A 16,792-nucleotide genomic window follows, 5' to 3' on the forward strand; every position below is an offset into this window, starting at 1 on the left:
GTGGATTCTGGTGTGTCCGATCAAATGTCCCCTCTGAGCGAAGCCTTCGCCGCAGAAGGAGCATTTGAAAGGTTTTTCGCCCGTGTGCGTTCGCATGTGTTGGATCAAAGCGGGACGCACGGTGAAGCCGGCGTCGCACTCGGTGCACTTGAAGGGTTTTTCGCCCGTGTGCTTCCTAGTATGTCGCATCAAATTGCCTTTGAGGGAGAAGTGTTTGCCGCAGAAGGAGCACGTGAAGGGTTTCTCGCCCGTGTGCGTCCTCATGTGGTAAACTAGATGCGCCTTGCGGATAAACCTCTTGGGACAAACGGTGCAGCTAAAAGGTTTTTCTCCCGAGTGAATCATCATGTGTCGCTGCAAATCGGACATCTTGAAAAAGGCCGAGTCGCACAGAGAACATTTGAAGTGTTTGGCGTCGTATCTCACGCGATCGGCGGTGTATCCCATGCGACGATGGCCAACGGGCGCCACGTCCGCGTTTTGGTTGTCATTATTGGACGTGGCGACCGAGGGGCTTTCCGCTTTCTTCGGGTGAAGAAGCTGAGACCACGGAGCTTCGCTCTTCACCGCCACGTGAGCCGCGGGAGGCTCGCTGCTTGCGGCGCCGGCCTCCTCCTCCTCTTCTTCTTCTTCTTCCTCCTCCTCCTCTTCTTCTTCTTCCTCCTCCTCCTCTCCCTCCTCCTCCTCCTCCTCCTCCACTGGCTGCCGCGGACTCCACCCGTGCTCATCTTTTACGTAGCTCGGATCGGGGTCCTCCTGCTCCTCCCCCCCTGAGCCGCACTCCTCTGCCCGCCGCTGCTGCTGCTGCTGCTGCTGCTGCTCCTCGGGGGGAACGTCACCTCGACTGACGTCTGCGGGACACGAGACAAAGGAGAAAAGTCACTCGTCGTTTGGTGTGCAAAGAGGAAGACCAATGGAAATACAGCAGTGCCTTGCGATTTGGGCGGGGAGGTGTGTCAAAACAAAAACCAAAAAAAAAAAAAAAAAAAAAAAAAAAAATCACGATGACTAAAGAATCTGGACTGAAAACTGCAGAAGCCTGAGAGGAGCTCTACATTTTATGAACATTAGTAACAAGCAGTCGGGGCCTTCAGAACCTTCTCTGCTGGCCTGAACATTAGCAATCATTAAAGTGGTATTCATTATTTTCAACAGCCTCTGGTCTTGATTTCATAGCACGTCACAGGTCTGTGCAGCTTCATTTTTGTTGTTGTTGTCGTCGTCGTCCAATCAGACGTCAGCTTGTAAGCGTTCCCATATGAATGTAATCTTTCCCGGCTGGACGTGCCGAGCGAAGGCCCACGTCCGAATTGTACCGCCAACCACTGGTTAATAAGTCAACCGAAGGAGAATGGAAAAAGATCAACATAGAAAAAGTTTCAACAATTTGTTTACTCGACAGCAGAAAATATGTAGGAAAATAAAATAAACACGTTTACAGTCTTGACAGTGTTTTTGCAGGTATGCAAGACCCAAAATAATCAAACCGATCAAACCGAAACATTGTTTCTTGACTGTTTTGTAGGGTTGGGCATCATTTGAATTTGAGCGATTCCGGTCCCAATTCCGGGTCCTTATTTCAATTCCGGTTCCAAACGACTCTTGATGTGCGTGTATGTGTGCGCTCTCGCATGGTTGTGTTCACTGCGATGGGTAAAATGCAGAGAACAAATTTCACGTGCATGCATGCATGCATGTTCGTGACAATAAAAAGGGGATTCTTCTTCGATTACGATTCTTTTAGGGAAAAACTCATCGGATCTGTACGATTTACGTAAATGGCCTATTTTGAGTTCAAAGCGGCCAATTCCCGCCAAAAGGCGACTGATTTGCCTGTAAGAGTATTGGTCTGAAAAAACATGGCATCAACAACCCTAATCTTTCCTCGTTGAAAAGAATGGAAAGGACATTAACTCATTTCAAAAAAAGTTTGGAATGTGTTTTTTAGCGAGAAAAGCTTCATAAACCAAATCAAAATTAAATCGTAAAAAGAAAACGGTTTGTCACACGTTCTCCGTCAATGCACATTGTGTTGACCATTCTGGTGTGTGCACCTTGGCCACTTGGGGGCAGTATAAGACAGCCATCCACTCAGGTTTAGTCCAGCAGTAATATTAGTCGTTCTTCGCAGATGATAAAGAATATATGGCCGAGTACTGTTACATTGTCAGTCTGAATGTGTTGCTGGACCGTTTGTGTTCAGATACCTGTTCCTTAAGGCAGGGGTTGTCAACTTTCGCAACCCTGGGACCCAAATTTGCATATCGTCACCAAGTCGTTACCCACTTTTGTAGTGAGAAGCTAAGAACGTATTGCTGAAAAAGAGCCTTTGAAAATAGATTTTTCAACATAACTACGCAATGTTCACACGTTCAGAATTCCTTTCTGAGCTCCTTATTAAGAAACCGAAGATGAACATGGCAACTGCACGCACATGCAGTAAATGAATAGACAAAAATTAAAGATCAGAAAATACGGCAAAACAAAACTCAACGGTATATTGCCACTGGTCTCTTCTTTTTCCATGTACAAATACACGTACCGTTGCCTTTCTGACGCGTACCTGTTAAAAAAAAATAAATGTCGTTTTCAAAATAAAAGGCAAGTCCAACCTGGGAATAGGTGAAATATTTCACTGTACATGCCGGCGTCCTCAGCTTACAACAGAGTTCCACTCCTACATATTTGGACACAAGTAGGAATGGAACATAGTCGATCATTAACCTGCGCAAACACTATCGTCGCGTCATCAATACAGGAAATGTAGTATTTGTTTGGAAAACAAAAAAAGACCATAAAACAGTAAGTTGTATGTGGTTGCCGTCGTGCATTTCAAACGTAATGGGGTTTCAAGTTTCTTGATGACTTCTAGGGACGGCCGTTGGGAATTAGCATTAGCGACAAATGCTGTATTGCAACATCTGCCCTTATTGCAATAAACATGGGGAAAAAACACAGCAGTTTTTCTTGATGCCTGATTTTAATAAAGAAAACTAGAACTGAAGTGTATACGTCCTATACAGTCGTATATAGCTCAAGGGAATTCGCACACAGCTTATAACCAGGATCGGCGTTATAGGAATCCCACAGGCTTTCCTGGCACGACACGCACTGCTCCAATATGACCGGCTCCCGGACACGCGCCGCCGCACTATGAGTGGCGCGTGTATGGTAGTGTACGTGGGTACGAACATGGTAGCTCGGTAGATAGACAAATTGGGCGGGATAAAGAGATGGTCAGTAATAATTGCGCAGGGCTGAAAGGGGGAAAAAAAACCAAAATAACCCAGCTAAGTCCACTTTAAAAATGGGTCGATGCAACATTTCTGCATTGACAACAACAACAAAAAAGTCCGATGTTTGCGCCGGCAGAACCCATGTTTCAAACGGACATTAATTGCAGACGCACGTCGTGTCGGGCCGGTGAAAAACTTTGCCAAAAACGACAGCGGGGCAACTGCAAGAGATTTTTTAAGACGCTGTTCGATGTGTTTAACGTGCATACAATGTGATGCACGAGTGAGCTGAATGGCGGTTAGTGTTTTCGGACCTAAAATGGTCAGCGCTCGCACAGTCGCATTTCAGAAATGTGTGATATGAACCTTATATCAAAATACATCTTTTTAAAAGTAAAACTAACGTAAACACGGGCGCCAGTGGCTCCAGTCTAGATGCAAATCTGACAGAGCAGTGTTTAAGGTTGGCTATAACAGTGATAGTCATTTTTCGACACGCAAGGGAGGGGCATGGTCGAAATATTGTCAACTGCCCGGAAGCAAGTGTGAGGCCCAAGCGCAAGCAAGCGACCAACCTGCTGTGCTCGAGTCCATGAGAGCGTCGAGCAGTTGCCGCTGTCGCAGGTTCTCGTCCTTCGTTCTAGAAAGTTCGTCCTCGTACTCGGTTATGGTTCTCTCCAACACCACGAAGATTTCCTCCACGGCCGCACTCAGCCGCTGGTTGACCAGCGCTCTCAGCATTTTCACTTTACACATGACGACGAGGATAGTGATGACTTCGAAGAAGACTTTTGCGGCACTCACTCACGGCTCGTGTGCGCAAGTTAGCATGTGCTGCTAAGCTCCGTCGCTCTTTGTTCGCAGCTAACGGCTAACAGCTAGCGGGAGTCGCTTCGATCTTCCAGGCGTCGCCGAAAGACGCAATCGCACAGAACGTCGCGGTTGAATCAAAAAGACGGGAATGCCAAACGAGTAGCCTATTCGACAATAGTAGCAATGGTCCAAACCACGGTCAAGTTAGCTCCCCGTTTCGATGCGTGCAGTCAATTTGGGACTTTTGGTCGAGGGCCACTTCTTCTTCGTCTCTTTTAAGGCGCTTTTTTCGGTTCGTTGCTGCCTCCTGTGGGTCGTTTGGTGGCGTAGCATCATTCTTTTCACAAGTCTGGCCTTTTCTTTTTCGTTTTGTTTTACGGTGGCGTCAAAAATAATTTGCCCTCTTCTCAAATTCACTTTGACATTCACTTTAATGTTGACGATCACCAAACAAATCTAAAGATCAATCATGAAAGGAAGACTATAAAACAATAATAATAATAATAACAATAATGTTATTTATCTAAAAAAATCCTACAATATTGACTTTTCTTTGGTGATATTGCAACTTATTTTCTAATTTATGATATTTTTCTCAGCCATACAACTTGTTTTTGTGTAATATCCACTTTTTTACTTAACATTTTGGGGGGAGTCAAAATGCATATTTTTTTATCTGTGCATGTTCCAAATCTTTTGTCTAATGACAACTTTCTTCTCGAAATTGTTTCTTTCTCCTGAAAGTCATTATTTCACCTTGTCACATTATGGCTGATAAATGAACATTTTTACTCATGATTTGAAGACTAAAGCATCACTTCACAAAAACTCACCAAATTTCACAGGTGTCATATTCTGATACTTTCAAAAGAGGCTTCAAGCTGTTTATTGCCACTCCAATTACATGTTGAGTAATTAAAACCACTTAGCCACTGCTAGCTTATTATCTATAATGTGATTAGTGGCCATGCCCCACAGGTAGGATGTGACCGAGAAGTGAAAGAGAAATCCTGGAAGGAGCGAGACGAAGTAGTTTTATCCAGGATGGAAAAAATGAGAAATGAGCTCATCAGAGAAGAAGAGAGCAAAGACAAGGATGATGGATGGCGCGAGGGAAGACATGAGGGCAGTTGGTGTTGGAGAGGAGCATGCAGGAGATAGGCTGACATGGCGAAGGAGGACGCGCTGCGGCGACCCCTAAAGGGACGAGCCCAAAGGAAAAGAAGAAGCCACTGCTAGCTTAATGCTAAGCCAGAATGGGAAATGCCATAGATGGGCTAATGGATAGCGGCAGTGCCATAACCTTTTAAGCAACAGATATTTCAACACAAAATGTAGACAGACAACACAGGTGCATCTCAGTGAATTACAATAGTGTCAAAAGTGTAATTTATTTACGTTGTTCAATTCAAAATGTGAAGTTCATATTATAGAGGTGCACTACATACACTTGAATGAAATATTTCAGGATTTTTAAATATATATGTATAATTTGCACATGCGTATAATTTTGATGATTATAGCTGATAGCAAAGGAACCGCGAGCAGCCGCCAAAGACAGGCTCCGCCCTCCTGATGGGTTTTTGTGGACGGGTTTGGAATCGATGTAGTGCGTTTCATGTTTTTGTCAAGTTTCCCTGCGCCACCTTCACGGCTTGTCCTGCTCGTTCGGTTATTGTGTCCACCTGCGCTCGTCAGCCCCGCTACCTTGTGTCAACCAATCAGCTCCCCGCAGGCACTCGCGTCTTGTCCAGGTGTTGCTCGTTGTCTCGTCACTTTGCTTGTCTTTAGTTTCTTGCCGTCCTCGTACTCGTACACCACAAAGATTTCCTCCACGGCCTCGTTGTTGCCGATTGTCTCGTTTCTCGTGTCACGTTATGGTTTATGTTGCGGTCTGTTTACCCTCATTTTATTTCCTTTTTTTTTTTTTAGGCTTTTATTTATTTGGTCTTGAGACGTTTCTGTGGGCCTCGTTTGCCCGTTTTGTCTTTTCGGAAATAAACGTCCTGTTCTTCCCCGACTCATCCTGCCTTGCCTCCCTTGCCTCCCTGCGCCGCGGTTGACTTTTCAACAATAAGTCTAGTTCTCGTTCCAGCTCCTGTGTGTCGAAATCGCTGGCAGAAACGAGGCGGACATAAACGGCCCGCGTCGATCCACGGGGCGAATCCTCCGTGCCCAAAAACCTCGGCCAACATTTGTTGCGAGGCTTTTATCCAGTGACGCGTGCTTGAGCGCACGCGTGTTTGTCCAGTTGATACTTGTACGCGAAGCTTTCCTCACACGCTCGGCAAGCGAAGGGCTTCTCTCCCGTGTGCGTCCTGGCGTGCTTCGCCAAGTGTCCTTTCTGAGCGAAGCTTTGCCCGCACACGGCACAGCAGAAGGGTTTTTCCCCCGTGTGTCTCCTCAGGTGGGCCACCAAATGCGACTTTTGAGAGAACCTGTGAGCGCAAAAGGAGCAAGCGAAGGCTTTGCGCCCCGTGTGAGTCTTCACGTGGCGTCCCAGCGCCGTGCTGTCGCTGAACGTCATGGCGCACAGCGAGCAGGAGAACGGTCTTTCTCCCGTGTGCGTCCTCGCGTGCGTCACCAGACTTCTCTTTCGGGATAATCTCTTCCCGCAAACGGAGCAGGAGAACATTTTGCGGCGGGCGTGCGTGCTCATGTGTTGGACCAGCGTGGAGCTCACGCTGAAGCTCACGTGACACACGGAACAGGAGAACGGTTTTTCCCCCGTGTGCGTCCGGGCGTGCGTTACCAGCGTGGACCGATCCCGAAATTTGCTGTCGCAGACGGCGCACGAGAAGGGTTTCTCGCCAGTGTGTATGCGTGCGTGTGCGGTCAAATGAGCCTTGCGGGGAAATCTTTTACCGCAAAACGAGCAGACGAAGGTTCTCTCTCTCGTGTGTGTTCTCGCGTGCGCTCTTAAATTTCTCTTGTCGCCAAAAGTTTGGTGGCACCGGGAACATTTGTGCCTTTTCACGCCATCCCCTTTGGAGTCTTCATCCTCACCGTCATCGGTGTCGGGAGCGTCGGAGAGTGGCGCCAGGAGGCCGTCTGCTTCTGATGCTCTCCTCTCCTCCCTTTCTTCTTCGCTCTTCACAATGACACAGATCACCGGCACTTCCTGCTCTTCCTCTTTCACACGCGGGGGCGCCGGCTCCACCTCCTCCACCGCGGCGGGCCGCTCCCGGACGTCTGCGGGACAATCGAGACGACAAATGCGGGTCACGTACAGCGGCCCCTCGATTTAACGGACACAAAAAAATCGTGCCCGGTTGGAATCACCCTTCCGTGCACCAGCGAGGTTAAGTTTGGATCGACTTGCCTCGTAAAACAGCGACGTCGTCATAAAGTTGAAAGACGTGTTTGTTTTTGTTTACGGCCGCTATGTTGGTCCTCAGTAAGGAATCGGAACCGGAACCGCTCAAATTCAAACGATGCCCAACCCTGGCCGTGACTGCGTAGAAGTCGGTGTTCCCCGTTATGGGCTCATTGTCTTAATGTGTGTACCGCGTGTATAAGACCAAAACTGTGAAACGCCTGATACTTGTTTAACTTTGTGTGTGGAGCGTCTCACTGATAAAAACAATCTTTGAAGATATGAAAAATCCTTCTGTGTGTACCAGGTTGTAGTTAGTATGGGATTTCCAAGAAACGGTATTGGATTTCTTTTTTTTCATTTTTTTTTGCCCACGTACTCGTTTGCATTAGTGAGACAACTTTGGCTTACTAGTACGACAACGTCATGTTACTACCAGAACTACTACTGACAAATTCTGCTCGTCAACATCGAGCACTTCACTCGTAGTACCGCAAGGGTCCGACGTTAAGCCTCTTTGTGCGATGGCCCGGTTGCGGTGGTCCTGTCGGAACTTGTCCCGGCCCCGTACATTCATGACCGACGTTCCGTTGTAGCGATTTCATATTTTAGCATCTTTACACTGTATTATTTATGTATTTAATGATAGTGCTTTAAAAATAAACTTTTAGGACACATTTGAGATAACTTTGTTCGATGCATCTCAAAAATTGAAAAAAATATAGTCGTACGAGTAGTGCACTGACATCAGCCAGCGGTCACGAAGTCCCTCGAACGCCTCGTGCTGGACCACCTCAAGAGCGCCACGGGACCCGTGCTGCTCATTTGGTGAAATACTGGATTTGTTTTGTTCTTTTTTTTTTGTCTTTCTGCCATAATCATCAAAATTGAAACAAATAAAGGCTTGAAATATTTGACTTTGTGTGTGGTGAACGAATATATTTTTGGGCATACACGTGTATTTTGTCACAGTGTCTGTTTTCTGTCATACGTGAGCGACTCCAACTTTGTGCGTCTTGTAACACACTTGGCCAAGAAAGCTGATTCTGATTCCGATGCCAACTTGTGGCCAGTTTTGCCTCACGGGTGACATGTACAGTCGTCGTCCTTACTGGTATGCCAAAGTTATCCTACTAATGCTGTGCCACGCAGGCACGGGGAGAACATACAAACTCCACAGGTCGTCCACTGTGCTGCCTGTTATTAAATTGCTCTACAAATAAAGTTGAGTGAATGGAGTAATGTAGAGAAATGTCATACAGTAGGGGAAGGCAGCGGTGTAAAAAAAAAAAAAGAATAATAATTACTCGTAAGACATGGAGGGGGCTCCACAAACTCTTGAGCTGCGCCGGCAGGCTCTGGTGAGGACCGGCTGGTAGCGTCAAGTCTCATTTCCGTCCTGTTGAAGCCAAAAACAAGAAGAAACACAATCAAATGCCTTTAAATGGGATCCCCATCTGGTGAGGGAGATGGTTACCTGTCAGCTTTCAAATGACAGAAGACCGAGGGGACCAAATCTGGACTTCCCGGCGGGTCCACGGACGCCTCCCCTGTACGGACAACCTCATTCATTCCATTCTCGGGCCCAAAAATCTAAATGAAACAAACACATTTTCAGTGTTTGGGGCTGTAACGGATTCATTGCATTTCCGCTCGTTTCGATGGAGAAAGATGATTAGAGATATCATATGAGTGTATTGCGAAAAACACACAATTCACTTCAACAGTTCCGTGGCTCCAAGATACCACAATTGGGAGCAAAGAACCTATTTAGTCCAAATTAATCTCCTCGACACACTTCAACGTACCTGTTAGTTCTTTAGCAACAAGATCAAAATCCGATTGTGACCAGGTGAGTGCGCCAGGCGGGAATATGCAGGAGACCCTGTACACACACATCTCAGTCTTCACTCACAGTGTCGGGAAAAGGTTTCTCAAATTCGGATTTGTTTGCATAGTTTCCCCACTTCAATGTTTAAGATCATCAAAATATCAGACAAATATAACCCAAGTGGACTTAAAATGGTGATTCTATGTATTACCCGGCCCTGTGTGAAAAAGTGGAAGGTCATGCCGCTGCATTTCAATCGGATTGGAGTCTGGACTTTGACGAGGCCATGATAAAAATATTTTTTAAAGCCATTCAGAAGGTCATAAACTGCTGGTCGAACATTCTCCTTCGGGACTTTCTGTTAAAGAGCAGTATTCATGGTTCCATCAATCACGGCAAGTTGTCCAGGTCCTAAAGTAACAAAGCAGCCCAAGACCGTCGCATTACTACCGCCATGTTTGACTGTTGGTATGATGTTCTTTTTCTGAAATGCTGTGCTACATTTATGCCAGATGTAACGAGACGCACACCTTCCAAAAAGCTCAACTTTCATTTTGCCAGGCCATATAATATTTTCCCAAAAGTCTTTTTTGAGTCAATATTTCAGATGTTTTATTTATTTATTTATTTTTTTTTGCAAAAGTATGTAGCCCTCACTGGGCAGTACTCACAAAACCGTTGAACCCTCAGTTCACTGGGGGGAAAAACCCAAACCGATTGTCGTAGGAACGAGCCCTCAAAACGCTTCAGTAGGCACAGCGACTGGATCCCGTAGCGTCGAAGCGGCAGCCCGGTGGCGTTGAGCAGGCAGGACCCGTGGCTTTGAAATAGTAAATCCGTTCGCGTTCAAAACAGTCCAAGAATCCGTTCGTGTCCAAAAACAGTCCAAGCATCCGTTCGTTTCCAAAAACAGTCCAAGCATCCGTTCGTGTCCAAAAACCAGGTGCAGACCCCCGCCAAAAAAAAAACTCTCCCTCTCTGGTCCCGCATCTCCCGCTCTTCCTCTTCACGACTCACCTCCTTCCCCCAATCCCATTGGACCACCACCCCTTCAATCAATCATTAAAACAAAAAAAAAAACCTGAAATGTTCACAGACCCCTCGGGACGCAGGAAACCCCAGTATCCATCCACACAAAGAACCAAACAAACTTTTAACTAGTTTTCACAACAGCAATTCAAACAAATACAGTTCAACACATTTTAGTCAGTACACTACAAGTAAGACGATCCTTTATGTTCTTTTTGGTCAGCAGTGGTTTTGGTAATAGAACTCTGCCATGGATGCCAATTTTTGCCCGGCAGTCTCTTCCTGATTGTTGTGTCCTGAACTCTGACCTTAACTGAGGCAAGGGAGGCCTGCAGTTCTTTACAAGTTGTCCTGAGTTCCTTTATGGCCTCCTGGATGAGTTATTGCTGTTCTCTTGGGGTAATCTTTGGAGGCCGGTCACTCCTGGCCACCACTCCTCCATATTTTCTCCATGTGAGGATCATGGCTCTCCCTATGGTTCGCTGGAATCCTAAAGCTTTTGTAACCTTTTCCAGACTGATGGATGTCAATTACTTAATTTCTCGACTGTTCTGGAATTTCTTTGGATCGTGCAGAGTTGCAGCTTTTTCAGCTGTTTTGTCCGACTTGATTTTGTCAGACACAATCTGTTTATTCAGCGATTTCTTGATTGAACAGATCTGGAGGGAATCACCGATCCGATCACAAGATGGACCAATGTGTATACTGAGTACTGTACCTTCAAAATTATTCTCTAGCAGTTGAGACAAAAGTGAAAACCTCAATGACCTCTAAATTAACCGAAAATTGTGATTAGCCACAATTAATTCATGATTCAACAAGGGGGGGAGGGGGGGGGGTAATTTTTTGTTTTTTCCCACGGGGCCAGGTTTTTCCTTAATAAATGAAATCCCCACTTAAAAACAGCATTTTAAATTCACTTGGCTTATCTTTGTCTGATATGGAATTTTTTTTTTTGATGATCTCAAACCTGAAAGTTTGGAAAATATGCAAAAATATAAGAATTCTACCACAGGTGACAATTGCTTATGTTCACTGGGAAAATGGATTTGAACACTACTTGCTGCGTACATACACAAGTTGTTGTGCTTGTTTGACGTTTTAAAGCGGGTGTACAGGACAGTAGCACACGTTTACGCTAGTCATTTATGCTAGCCAATGCTTTCAATAGTAGCACTGTAAAAACGCCTTTTACTCATATTTTTATACTTGATATTATTATTGGCTGTGCGACGAATTCTGCATTCGCGTGCAATTTAAAGCGAAAATGTGCCTGGAATGCAGACGACACTTTTCCACTTTCCGAGTCCGGTTAAGCTCACAAACACCGGCGGCCTCAAACGGCGTCCTGGGCCACGTGATGGGATTCCAAAAGAAGACAAATGTTGTGTTCGCTTTTAAAACCGAAGGTACAACAAAAAATGCTGTCCTTCCCAACTCTTGTTTACTTCCATGTTGCTAGCCAAAAAAAAGAAAAAGAAATAAATAAATAAACGTCATACTGCGCATGCGTACACCAGCCGCCATTTGGACCGCTATCTACGGTACGCCTCTAAGGACAAAACACATCAGGATTTTTATAATTGATTTTTTTCCCGAAGCGAGAATGCACTCAAGTACTATCTTTCAACAACAAATATTCTTTTTTTAAAATAATATATATGTATATTTTTTTCTCTTTAGGGTCGCCAGTCAATTCCTGGAGTCAGGATACTTACACACAATGTTGGGGAGTAACTAATCGGTAACGAGATTGCTTCATTTCATTACAAAATATGTCATTGTAATTCATGACATTACTTGGAGATATGTGTAATTAAATTACTGTTGCTTTGGAAAATGTCCATGATTACAGCGTGAGTTACATTTGACCAAAATCACTGCTTTCTTTCCTCTCAAACGTGACATACTTTTCCAAATATGATCTCGAAGCGCCACCTTGTGGTACAATCTATTAGTTTGTCTGAGAATTTGGAAAAGGTTCGACTCATATAGTCACATTCGCTTTTCAACAGTTTTATCTTTGTAATCCCCTCCTGGAGCCGTCACCTTGTCGTAGTGGAGGGATTTGTGTGTCCCGATGATCCCAGGAGCTAAGTTGTGTGGGTCTTCGCGCCCCTGGTAGGGTCACCCTTGGCAAACAGGTTCAAGGTGCGGGACCAGACAAAGCGCGCTCAAAGACCACTTATGAAGAGTGCAAATATTGGACACAGGTCACCGCGGCCTCCCTTTGGCCCGGCCGGGCGCAGAGCGAGCTGGGAGGCAGCCGAAGTCCGGGACCTCTGCGCTCCCATCCCCCGGCTACAGTTGCCGGCCCTAGGTCTAGAACACAAGGCCCGGGGGCCAGATTCGGCCCGGCGCTTCAATTTATGTGGGCCGCGAAAGCAAATCATTTACGTCAACTTCCATTATTCTTGCTCAAATCTGGACCGAAATTTCAAATTGTCATTATTAATAGATAATGATGACGAGCAGTATGGGCGTGTAGTGAATGCATATAGCTGAGGACTCCTGGTCTCGTTAATATAAACCCAAATATGGACTAATCCGTACTTTTAGTAGACCGCAATGTTGGACTTGATGCAGGCGAGTCAGGCTCCTGAGTGTTCGGCCGGCCCGGTCCACACTGGTAACAGGTGGATTCGACGGGAGGGAGGAATGGAAAAACAGGAGCAGCCGAAGGCCAACGAGTTCTCAGGCAGGATGTCTCTCGGTGACGTTCGCCTCCGTTCCCTCAGACTGAGTCCGGGCCCCCAAGCAGGGTGCCTCGGAGCGCTTGCAGGAAGCTCCAGCCGGGGATCGTCCGATGCGTCCTTGCAACCTCGGGTGAGGCGGGCGTCTTGCCTGGAGCGGACGCCGGCGAGTTGGCCGGGTTGACCAAAAAGGCTTCTGCACCAAGACTCCAAAAAACTCCTCTCAGCTCCGGCCCCTTTTATGGCCAGAGCAGGTCAAAAAGGGTGGTCCCACCCCCTCTGCCTCCCTCCTTTTCTACCACCTTCGCGAACACCGAGGGGCTGGACTGCCTTTTAAGTTAACGAACTTAGCGTCCGGGGTCGAACCCGGCATCCTTGGGTCTCCGCTTTGAAGTCCCAAGCAGACGTGATTCACTTCGCGTCGGCATGGCAAAGCAAATGTCTGTGTCTTGTTGAAGATTTAGGTTGATTGTGTTTATCCGTATAGTCTGCGTGTGACTCTGGCGTCTACCTCGGTGGGGAGCGGCGGTAGTGCGAGGCTGGGGTGCCGGGTGGCGTCTTTCGCGTGGCATGTCCGCTACATTACCATCGTTTGAGAACCCAATGCTTGTTGCAAAAAATAGGAACATGTAACACCATTTGCCATATATTCAACTTTTAATCTGTGTACTGTATACGGTATATGAACATTGTGGGATTTCACTGGAAAGCACGGTGCATTGGTTTGGCTCTTGGACATACTTTTGTCATAATTGTACAGTAATTGTTCTTTGGAAATTAAAGCAAATCAAGAAACACGAAATTGAAACATTACAAATAATTCACCCAGAATAGATCCTCATATGTCCACATTTTTAACGACACGTTTCCACTTGAACAAAGGTACAGTGTTACAATTAGTAACACGAAACAATTTGCTCTGACATTACCAACGGTGGATGTCCCCACAAATAGTCAAAACAATGACTCCTATGCATCTATATGTGGGGAGTCTTCTGTCCTGGAAAATGACATCAGACATCAATGTTTTGTTTTGCCAACTGGATGCATTTCCACGCAAACAAGGACCCCTTCCCCTTGTGGCAAACTTTGGAACGGTCTTCAAGTATTTCTTTCGGGTATCCTCGATCACAGTGATTGTTTGCGACTGGACCCAAGAGTGGGTCGCGGAGCCATTTTGGGTGGGTCGCGGACAGGCAGTAAATAATTTATAGCACCATACAGACTGAACATGGTTACAGTTCATCTGTAGCCTTCATTTCCTAAAAAGAAGGCAAAGTACTGATGTTGCACTTTCCTAAAACGATCAGTGGCAAAATGTACAATTATGTACACGCAGTTATGTTTGTCAGTTTCTTAATAATGTGCCCTGAAAGGCTTTTTCATGAGCGGTTTATGTTTGAAAATACGATATCGATATCTTTTGCAAGACTATTTTTGAACAACGCATGTTCTTTTATCGTTCCTAACAATTTGCAGTGTTGCTATTTTCGCAAGAAACATGAAGTCGATGCACACGGTTTGCTATCGTGGGCCACGCAAAAGGATGCGGCAGCCCGGATCTGGCCCCCGGGCCACGACTTTGACGCCTGTGCTGCGTCACGACATTTTTTTTTTATTTCCCGCAACAACGCTCATGATCCCTACTCCGCGTGCGTTCTCATGTGTCTCAGTATGGACGAATGAAAGCTAAAAGCCGCGCCGCAGAGCGAACAGGAAAAGGGTTTCTCCCCGGTGTGCACGATGGCGTGCTCTCTCAAGTTGACCTTCCTGGTGAAGCGTTTGCCGCAAACGCCGCACATGAAGGGCTTCTCTCCCGTGTGCGAGCGCACGTGTCTCAGCCACGACGAGTGCACGCTGAAGCTGGCGTCGCACGCGGCGCACGTGAACGGCTTCTCGCCCGTGTGCGTGCGCGTGTGGTTGACGAAGGTGGCGTGAAAGCGAAAGGTGGCGTCGCACACCGAACACGAGAAGGGCTTCTCCCCGGTGTGCGTTCTCGTGTGCGTGGCCAAATTCATCTTCCGGGAGAAGCCTTTCCCGCAAGTGGAGCAGGTAAACGCTTTCTCCCCCGTGTGGACGACCATGTGTTGCATCATCGTCGAGCGGAAAATAAAGGTCATGTCGCACACGGGGCAGGAAAAGCTTTTGGAGGCCACGTGCTTCGCGGTGTGTTCGATCAGAGCTTCCCGTCGAGAGAAGGGTTCCTTGCAAAACGAGCAGCGGAGAGCGTCGCCGGCGTCCGCTTCCGCTTCGGCTCGCTCTCCTTCATCTCGGTCGCCTTCCAGCTTGACGATCACGCAGACGTCCTCCTGACCGATGTCCACTTCCTGCTCTTCCTCTTTCAAGGGAGGGCTCTCCAGTTCCTCCTCTTCCTCCTTCACAGGCGCTATCTCCGCTTCCTCCTCTTCGTCTTTGATGCGACGTAGCTCGGGTCGCTCCTCTTCCTCTTTCATGCGGGTGATCTCCAGTTGGTGGACATCTGGAGGTCGCAAGGAGGCAAACACACGTCACATCCCGTTATTATAGGGAGACGGAGAGCGATACTCACGCAGTGAACCACAGGCTTCTAAAGGCGCGCTTTGCAGCTTGAGGAAAAAAAAATAATCACTTTTTCTCATTTTTGGTAAAACGAGCAATTGGCCGCCACCTTTGTGGAATATTTTTTTTCCAAAAAACACTCCAAATGCCTCTAAAATCAATGACTGACTGAAGCGGGTGACCTAATCCACAGGCCACTCTGCCCGTCTCACCACTAATGTTCCGTTTGCGCTACTAAAGTCGAGTTTGTAGGCGGTCTGAAACGAAATCGTGACACGTCGACAACGTGGAATTTCGCTGGATATTTTGGACTGAAAATTGTCAGCCAGGCGGAGGAAGGGTTCCCCCGAGGAGCAGACCAAATCCGTCGGTCGAGGAGCTATGTTGAGAAACAGGGAAATTAGACCATGTGGTCAGAGTGCAACTTGGATCATCTTTTAGGGATTTTTTTATTTTTATTTTTTAAGAATCTATGGCACAAATAAATATATTTGCCAAAAGTGGCCACACACAATGTGCTTGTCACACTAGAATAAGAGAATGCTTAAAGGGGACGTTTGATGGATCGTATCCACAGTTTAAGCGTTGCCAGGTGTCTTACAAACATTGTTATTGGATGTCCGAATGTTGCTAACAATTGTGTTTATAGGTTGAACATACCCCGGCACAATTTGTGAACCATTTCATTATTTTCTCGATTGCTATGTTGTGTTTCTTGATTCTGCCCATTAAAAGTACATTAAATGTGCTTTTGTCCGATTACCGCCGTTTCCTGAATTGGAAGAATAGTCGGTACAGGTGTCAAATTGCATTTCCTATGGCGGTCGGAAACGTCAAAAGCAACCTGCTGTGCGCGAGTCCATCGTTGCGGCGTTCTCCCCTTGTTTAGTTCATGAAAAAGCTCCTCCTGTCACTCTTCAGCGGCTCGCTCGCTCCGTCTTGCACACATTTGAACGCAAGCGCGCTCGTTCTTTGTTTCTGCAGCTAGCAAGCGAAAGGCTACACGGACAGGTTGGAGGCGTGAAAGAAAAGGCACACGGGGATGTTTTCTTCATTGCGCGAAGGAATATAGTCGTATCAATATCCACCGGTCAAAGACAAAAGCAGATAAAAATGAAGCCAAAAAAAGAAATGCGCCAGTCCAGTTCCGGAAGAGCTCCAGAAGATGGCGGGCGCATGCGCAGTACGGGGAAAGCGTGCGTTTCTGGTTACGAGACGCAGGCCGCTTTGCGCATGCGCAGTCCTGCTGTATCGCAACGCTCTCTCCCTGTCTCTCGCTCGCTCGCTCGCTCCCTCGCTCGCTCACTCTCTCTCCCTCCCCCCGGCTAGGCCGCTT

At 46.8% G+C, this 16,792-nt stretch overlaps 3 protein-coding genes across 6 annotated transcripts in view; all 3 read right to left on the bottom strand.

Moving 5' to 3' along the window:
- LOC133474500 (zinc finger protein Xfin-like) overlaps nucleotides 1–4,347 on the bottom strand; it is a 31,020-nt gene extending 26,673 nt beyond the window's left edge. Inside the window, exons 1-2 of the mRNA XM_061766292.1 lie at nucleotides 3,812–4,347; nucleotides 1–851 (exon numbers count right to left, since the gene is read on the bottom strand). The exon at nucleotides 1–851 is cut by the window's left edge and continues 200 nt beyond it. Coding sequence (XP_061622276.1) covers nucleotides 1–851; nucleotides 3,812–3,992 — 1,032 coding nt within the window. The 5' untranslated portion in view covers nucleotides 3,993–4,347. The remainder of the gene's footprint in view (nucleotides 852–3,811) is intronic.
- A 1,064-nt stretch (nucleotides 4,348–5,411) lies between these two features.
- Nucleotides 5,412–11,704, bottom strand: LOC133469550 (gastrula zinc finger protein XlCGF8.2DB-like). 2 transcript variants are annotated; one of them, XM_061756769.1, is made up of 5 exons: nucleotides 11,548–11,704; nucleotides 9,174–9,250; nucleotides 8,843–8,958; nucleotides 8,673–8,764; nucleotides 5,412–7,241 (listed from the first exon to the last, which is right to left on the bottom strand). In XM_061756769.1, exons 3-5 carry the CDS (start codon nucleotides 8,935–8,937, stop codon nucleotides 6,259–6,261), a joined length of 1,170 nt encoding a protein of 389 aa, XP_061612753.1. In that variant the 5' UTR covers nucleotides 8,938–8,958; nucleotides 9,174–9,250; nucleotides 11,548–11,704; the 3' UTR covers nucleotides 5,412–6,258. The 2 variants fall into 2 exon arrangements, with proteins under 2 accessions (XP_061612753.1, XP_061612746.1); XM_061756762.1 differs by having other exon boundaries at nucleotides 9,174–11,703.
- Nucleotides 11,705–13,756: 2,052 nt separating this feature from the next.
- Nucleotides 13,757–16,714, bottom strand: LOC133469595 (gastrula zinc finger protein XlCGF42.1-like). Of its 3 annotated transcripts, none has more exons than XM_061756869.1 (2): nucleotides 16,301–16,714; nucleotides 13,757–15,397 (listed from the first exon to the last, which is right to left on the bottom strand). In XM_061756869.1, the coding sequence occupies exons 1-2, from the start codon at nucleotides 16,317–16,319 to the stop codon at nucleotides 14,562–14,564; spliced, it is 855 nt and encodes a 284-aa protein (XP_061612853.1). In that variant the 5' UTR covers nucleotides 16,320–16,714; the 3' UTR covers nucleotides 13,757–14,561. The 3 variants fall into 3 exon arrangements, with proteins under 3 accessions (XP_061612853.1, XP_061612835.1, XP_061612844.1); XM_061756851.1 differs by having other exon boundaries at nucleotides 16,220–16,714; XM_061756860.1 differs by having other exon boundaries at nucleotides 16,117–16,714.
- Between the last annotated feature and the right edge of the window lie 78 nt (nucleotides 16,715–16,792).

Source organism: Phyllopteryx taeniolatus, chromosome 2, assembly GCF_024500385.1.
Source record: "Phyllopteryx taeniolatus isolate TA_2022b chromosome 2, UOR_Ptae_1.2, whole genome shotgun sequence".
In the NCBI taxonomy this organism is placed as follows: Eukaryota; Metazoa; Chordata; class Actinopteri; order Syngnathiformes; family Syngnathidae; genus Phyllopteryx; species Phyllopteryx taeniolatus.

Excerpts from the sequence above, each read along its gene's own strand:
- LOC133469550 (XM_061756769.1), bottom strand. The coding sequence starts at position 8,937 with ATGAATGAGGTTGTCCGTACAGGGGAGGCGTCCGTGGACCCGCCGGGA. Across the intron at positions 8,765-8,842 it reads TGTCATTTGAAAGCTGACAG|GACGGAAATGAGACTTGACG; the intron begins GTAACCATCTCC and ends TGGCTTCAACAG. Across the intron at positions 7,242-8,672 it reads GCCCCCTCCATGTCTTACGA|ACGTCCGGGAGCGGCCCGCC; the intron begins GTAATTATTATT and ends ATTGTCCCGCAG.
- LOC133469595 (XM_061756851.1), bottom strand. The coding sequence starts at position 16,268 with ATGCAATTTGACACCTGTACCGACTATTCTTCCAATTCAGGAAACGGC. Across the intron at positions 15,398-16,219 it reads TTCCAATTCAGGAAACGGCG|ATGTCCACCAACTGGAGATC; the intron begins GTAATCGGACAA and ends TGCGACCTCCAG.